The sequence below is a fragment of the Cystoisospora suis genome (genome assembly GCF_002600585.1).
Source record: "Cystoisospora suis strain Wien I chromosome Unknown contig_271, whole genome shotgun sequence".
NCBI classification, from domain to species: Eukaryota; Apicomplexa; class Conoidasida; order Eucoccidiorida; family Sarcocystidae; genus Cystoisospora; species Cystoisospora suis.
Window position 1 is genome coordinate 60,045 of NW_027153073.1, and position 5,575 is coordinate 65,619.

Sequence of the window (5,575 nt, forward strand, 5' to 3'; positions counted from 1 at the left end):
TTTATATATCTGTGTATATGTATAGGCATGAATATAGATGTATAGATAGAGGGTGCTCGAAGATAGGTATAAATACGAATAAGAAACTTTATGCGTGAATGTTAAGATTTTCACGTATGTTTCTGGGTCATCTTTAGTTTACATTGTGTAAAGACAGTGAGAGACGTAGAAGGGAGAGACCGCGAAGTAACGGTAATACAAAAGAAGATATCTATTGTGTTTTAAAAAGCCAGTTTCCGTTCAAGAGACAAAGGAAACGAAAGCAGAGAAAAGCTGTTATGTTACCTGCGTTCTGACCAACATAAAGGCCTGGAGGGACCGAAGAGAATTAAAGAGAGGTAGGTATGTCACTGAAGAAGCTCATAGACAGCTAGATCAAAGATAAATAGATAGGTAGGTATAGGGGCTGAGGTATCGTTGTGCATGTGTGTTTGTGCTGTGGCGTTCGCAGATTCAACAGTGACTGTCGAGGCCCAAGTCATGTGTCTCACAAAATTCTTACCGAGCAAGTCGACCAGATTCTTGCCAAAGGCAGCTCTGCAATCTGCGAGATTCTTCTGGATCAGAGCCGAGAAACACAAGTACGACTATACAAATATACATGTGTGTGTCTTTCATCTATCTATCTATCTATCTTTGATCTATCTATCTATCTATCAATCAGTCTATCTCTCTGTCAATCTGTCTGTCTATTTATCTATCTGATCTATCCGTAATATATCTACCTCTCTTTCTTTACTATTTAATCACCTCTCTTTTTATCTATCTGTCTACCTATCTGTGTTGAAATATGACAATAGGCAAGAAAGAATCTCTTCCTTGCCCATCCGTTTGTGTACCCGCGTGTACGATGTGTGCGCCTTGTTCATTCACAGAGGACGGTGCAGGAACTACAGCAAAGAGCTCAACAGGCGGAACAGACGGTGGAGAAGACACTTCAACTAGAACAACAACTTCAATCACGAGACTAGTAAGAATTTCTTTTTCTTTTCTTCTGTCTTCTCATTCCCCATCTTCCCTTCTCAAAGGCGCGCTTGGTCCACTGTTATATATGCCTGTAACTAATCACACGCTATTCACCCATGCCCATCCTTGCATACTTACTACCTCTTTACGCTCCAAATCATCTTCGTAACACCTCCACATAGGTCAGAAGGTAGAGGGGCCTACCATACATGTGTTAAGAGATGAAAAGAGCTCCAAACTTCTTCTACGCTACGCACTGGTGAATACGACGATGTTGGTAATGGGAGTGCTGGTGGATAAGAAGGTACCTCTCTTTGGTTCGTTATGTAGATTTTAACTGTACGCAGGTTGATGGATGTGTTGTATAGCTCCTGGTATCATCTCACTGGAATCCAGAGAGAATAGAGACATGAAAGATGAATGGAAAAGACACAGTACACGTGAATCATTGCCAGCCTATCACTCTGGAAGCTTTGATAGCTAGACACTCAGATACGGAACCTTCCAAGAGATAGGTGAATAGCTCCTTTCGGACATTGTCGACAAGCTTCACTTGTTGACGCGGTGTGTACATCTTCTTTCGAAGAATGTAGCAGAGAACTTCAGAAAACATCTTTCATAAGTCTCTCAGATTGTTGTGAAGAAGTCAACAGAATATGAGTTGATGCATGCGCTCGCTCTCTAAGGATACTTGCCTACATGACCTCCTCTTAGTTACAAGATGCTCGTTTCTGCCCCCTCCCACACCCCCCGCACTGTTGTTCATGTGTGTAGTGAAGAAGACCGTCCACTCGGCTAGAACTGTCTCAGTGCGCCATACGCTGTTTTTTTTTTCGTTCCCTCGGAGCTTCCACTTCAACATACATGATGAAAATGAGTTGACACAGAAAGGATCAATGATGATAGCCACCAAGCGTTACAGAGGGGTGGAGCGCAGGGGAGTGCTGGCTAGACAAGGCTCGATAGAGTTTGGAAAAACCTTCTATAGCCCGTGACAGTCACGGGCTTACTTAAGTAGTAGACTGAGAAACAACAAGATGGTACGGAGGTTCTATCGTCTTTTCTTCATGTACGAATTCTTCTCGACTGTCTACATCTCCAGTTCAAAGATAGCATGAGGGAACTAGTCGTGTATCTTTCCACCCGGCCAAGTGACATCTCTCGTCTCTTGTGGTATCTTTTTACATGGAATCCTTGCCCGAGTGTCTATGTGTATAAAACATAGAGAAAGCTTTACCAAAAGAATACAAGATGATTCTTCAAAACTCACCAAGTATTCTTCTATACGTCTTCGGTGACTATGTAGATCTATCTGGAGGATGGCAAAGGAGTTAACACTCGAGATGACTGTGGCTGGACAGACGACGGCTTTGCATGTCATGAGTGCTTCATAGCGTGTTTGATTCTTTCTCGTTGGACGCGATTCTCTGTTTTCGAGAGATACCTGAAAATGTTAATTAGGGTACAGAGGTGCATATTATTGTGGCATGGATTCTAGATGGGCTTTTCATTGATCTATACCTTTCTCTCCCGGTCGTCTTGCGTGATTCCCTTCTCCTCCAAACAGCTATAATTATCGGCTCCGGAGAGCTCATGGATGGTGACTGAGGTGGACAGAGAAACACAGCAGCACATCGATAATATGTCGAGAATGAGGGATAACCTTTCCATAACATGACTGAATCGATCATGAGGGAATGAATGGATTTCTTGTTCTTTTCTCTTCGAGTCAAATCGATTTTTCATATGTTTTTGAATGAACGACAACCTTGATTGTCTCGTTTGAAAACGTGAGGACACTACCTCTTGGTATCTTTATATACTGCTTCTCTACGAACGTGAAACTCTAAAGTCTTTTTCCTCTGCTGGTTTCCGTTCCTTGACCCCGAGTGAGGTCTGAGAAGAGCTGACGAAGAGGGAGGCAGCTCTTTGGGAACACGAGATTAGATAGGGGACATATTCGTAGTTAGAGTACCCTAGGGTCTGAATGTCTTGAAAGGGAAAAGTGATCTGTGATAGTGAAGGAGTGGACTGAACTCTGGTGGAGTAGGAACCGATGTGGAGAGTGTCTGTACAACATGGCGAGTGCCTCCTCTAGGGGGTCCATCTGAAGGGTCACCCTGTTACTTCGTTTGGAAACGTGTGTCCTTCCTGTACTTTTGAGAGACGAGTGATTTGCTGAACTTAAGGTTGGTTGAGATTTGAATGCTCTACCTCCATAAAGTGTTGAGTAAGGACGTTCCACGGCTTCTTCGTATCCAATGCGAAGAAGCACAAACATTCAGAGTTTCTCACCAGACTGTCGTTTCAGGGGACATAGCGACGGTACATTTTCTTATCTTCTCATCATGTCTGACGACTTGACTGCAAATTTCTTTCCCAGGAGACACGTCCCTTTCGCCGGAATGAGAAGGAAGAATGGGGTGACCGGATAGGGACAATAATTGGGATTTTAAGACAAGAGAGGTGCATGGTGTTATGATCGACTAGAGCGGAGGGATTGCTATGAATCGAATCACCCCTGTCGAGTTAAAGAATGTATTTTGATGTGATTCTCTTCGTGTGTGCCTCACGCCGGACCGCTAACTTTTACATCTACGGAGACGTAGATTTCCTGATGCTCCGTTAGTTGGTGATACTATACTGTTGGCTTTTCTTTCTGAGCTTCTCTTTATTTGAAAAGAAAGGATGAATGATGTTTGCTTGGCAGACTGTGCCTTAGGTTCTAACGTTGTTCAGAAGTCACAGTGTGCCTTAGGTGATCACAGGGTTTTCATCTTCCGTGTCATTCTTTCTTTTGCGATGTATCATTGACTCACGTTGGAAGTGCGATGAGAATACCCAAACTCCTTTTTTGGAGTTCTTCTGTCGACTAACTAAAGGAGAATGAGAATGTGAAGAGTTAGACGACTGTTGTCCCCTTCCCCCCTCCTCAACTCTTACCTGAAGTGAGAGAGACGACAGACATCGTGGTATTTGTGGGCTCGGGTGACTGGCAACAGATCTTACAGGAAGTGTAGACGAAGGTGAGGTGGTTGATGGTTGTTTCCATTGGACACACATGAAAGTCAATGTGTCAGTCAGTGTTTTCTCTCCTTTTGTCTCCTTGTTTGGTTTTTCTACTTCAGCGAGACTGAAGAGCTACGCCGAGAGCTGGAAGAGCAGAGGGCTACAAATCATCGCCTAAACACCATGGTCGCGGCGCGTGGTCGTACAGGCGTCCACCCCATAGCAGACGACGACGATGATGACCTCGACTCCCGTCTTAGTGGATTACACTTCGGACGTCACAGAACACCAGGGCGTTCTCGCATCGGGGTGCATGATCAAAATCGATGTTTTGGACAAAAACGCTGCACGATCATGTGAACTGTATAGCCTGGAAAGGATACATCCTGACGGGGTCTCGAATCATACTTTGAGCTAGCAGCTCTCACCCTCCCCCCCTCTCTTGCTTCGCCAGCTTTCCGTCACTAAAACAACCGTCTCTACAGGTGACGAAAGGCAGCCATGCTGAGCTGAAGGACAAAGGAAGAAAGGACTCTTAAAACACCCATGCTGCTGCTAGCTTGATCTACTGTATGTTGTTCGACTGTTGGTCGCCGGTGATCTCCAGCAGTTTTTCCGCGGTATCATACCGACCATAGAGTCATTCGTACTCTCTAAGAGATGCAGAAAAAAGCGGCGGCTGCAGTCCACTGACGAGGAAAAAGACGAGAAAAGAGGGAGGAAGGCAGTAGAAACTGTGTGAAAGACCAGGAAAGATTAGCAATGGACGGGGAACGAAAGTTAGAACCAGGACGCCGTGTCTCCAACACCGAGTGTCTTGATATGTTTTATATGTATTAGTATAGATGACGGGGTCCTTGTCCGTTTTCTCTTCATTTTCTTGTCGACTTTCAGTACTTGATTCTCAAACAGGCTTGCACTTTCACGGGTTTATCTTGTTTCGCCTCCCTAGTAGAGAAGTTGAGTTACCTGTCAGCTTTTGAATGAACTTGGGACGAGGCAGTCCGAAGAGTGCTACGTTCTCATAGTTGATGGAGCTGCCTGTTACAAACAGAATGAGGAGGTAGAGTACTATGATACCACAACTCCGCGATGCCACATATGCTGTTCTGTTCGGGCGAAAAGTCCCAGTTGACAGCTCGGAGACCAGGTGATAGCCAGCGACCTATATATAGTTGACAGGGCAAGTAGACACTACGCATCGAGTGCACACTCTTGAATGAGTGTGTACTACGTGGTGCCGGCTGTGTACTAAGTGACACCGGGGTAATATGGTCTTGGTATAGATTCGGTATTTCACTGGAACAGCAGCCTCCACATGCTGCTTTGACAACACTTGTGAAACTGAATACAAGAAAAAACTATTATCTTGATTACGTCTAGTCTAGTACCACCACAGCCAACTGAAGAGATTCGAATCAGATGTCGGTCTCTCCCATCAAACTACCCTAGCCCGGGAATCTGGAGAGCGGAGCCGAGATTTACTGCCCGAACAATCTGCTGCGTAATTTCAAGGGCGTGCATAGCCGGGTAACTGTGTCGAGCTGACGCCAGTCCCGCTTCTTTCAGCTTTCCCAGTTCGAGGATCAATTCAAGAGCG

General features: G+C 45.0%; 1 protein-coding gene across 1 annotated transcript in view; it reads left to right on the forward strand.

The window, feature by feature from the left end:
• The window catches only part of CSUI_000690 (guanylate binding), a gene marked incomplete at its 3' end in the record, with an annotated part of 19,078 nt that extends 14,794 nt beyond the window's left edge, over positions 1-4,284 (forward strand). The window contains exons 9-11 of the mRNA XM_068060921.1: positions 452-581; positions 876-970; positions 4,095-4,284. Of these exons, the coding sequence (XP_067927104.1) occupies positions 452-581; positions 876-970; positions 4,095-4,284 (415 nt within the window). The remainder of the gene's footprint in view (positions 1-451; positions 582-875; positions 971-4,094) is intronic.
• Positions 4,285-5,575: the final 1,291 nt, after the last annotated feature.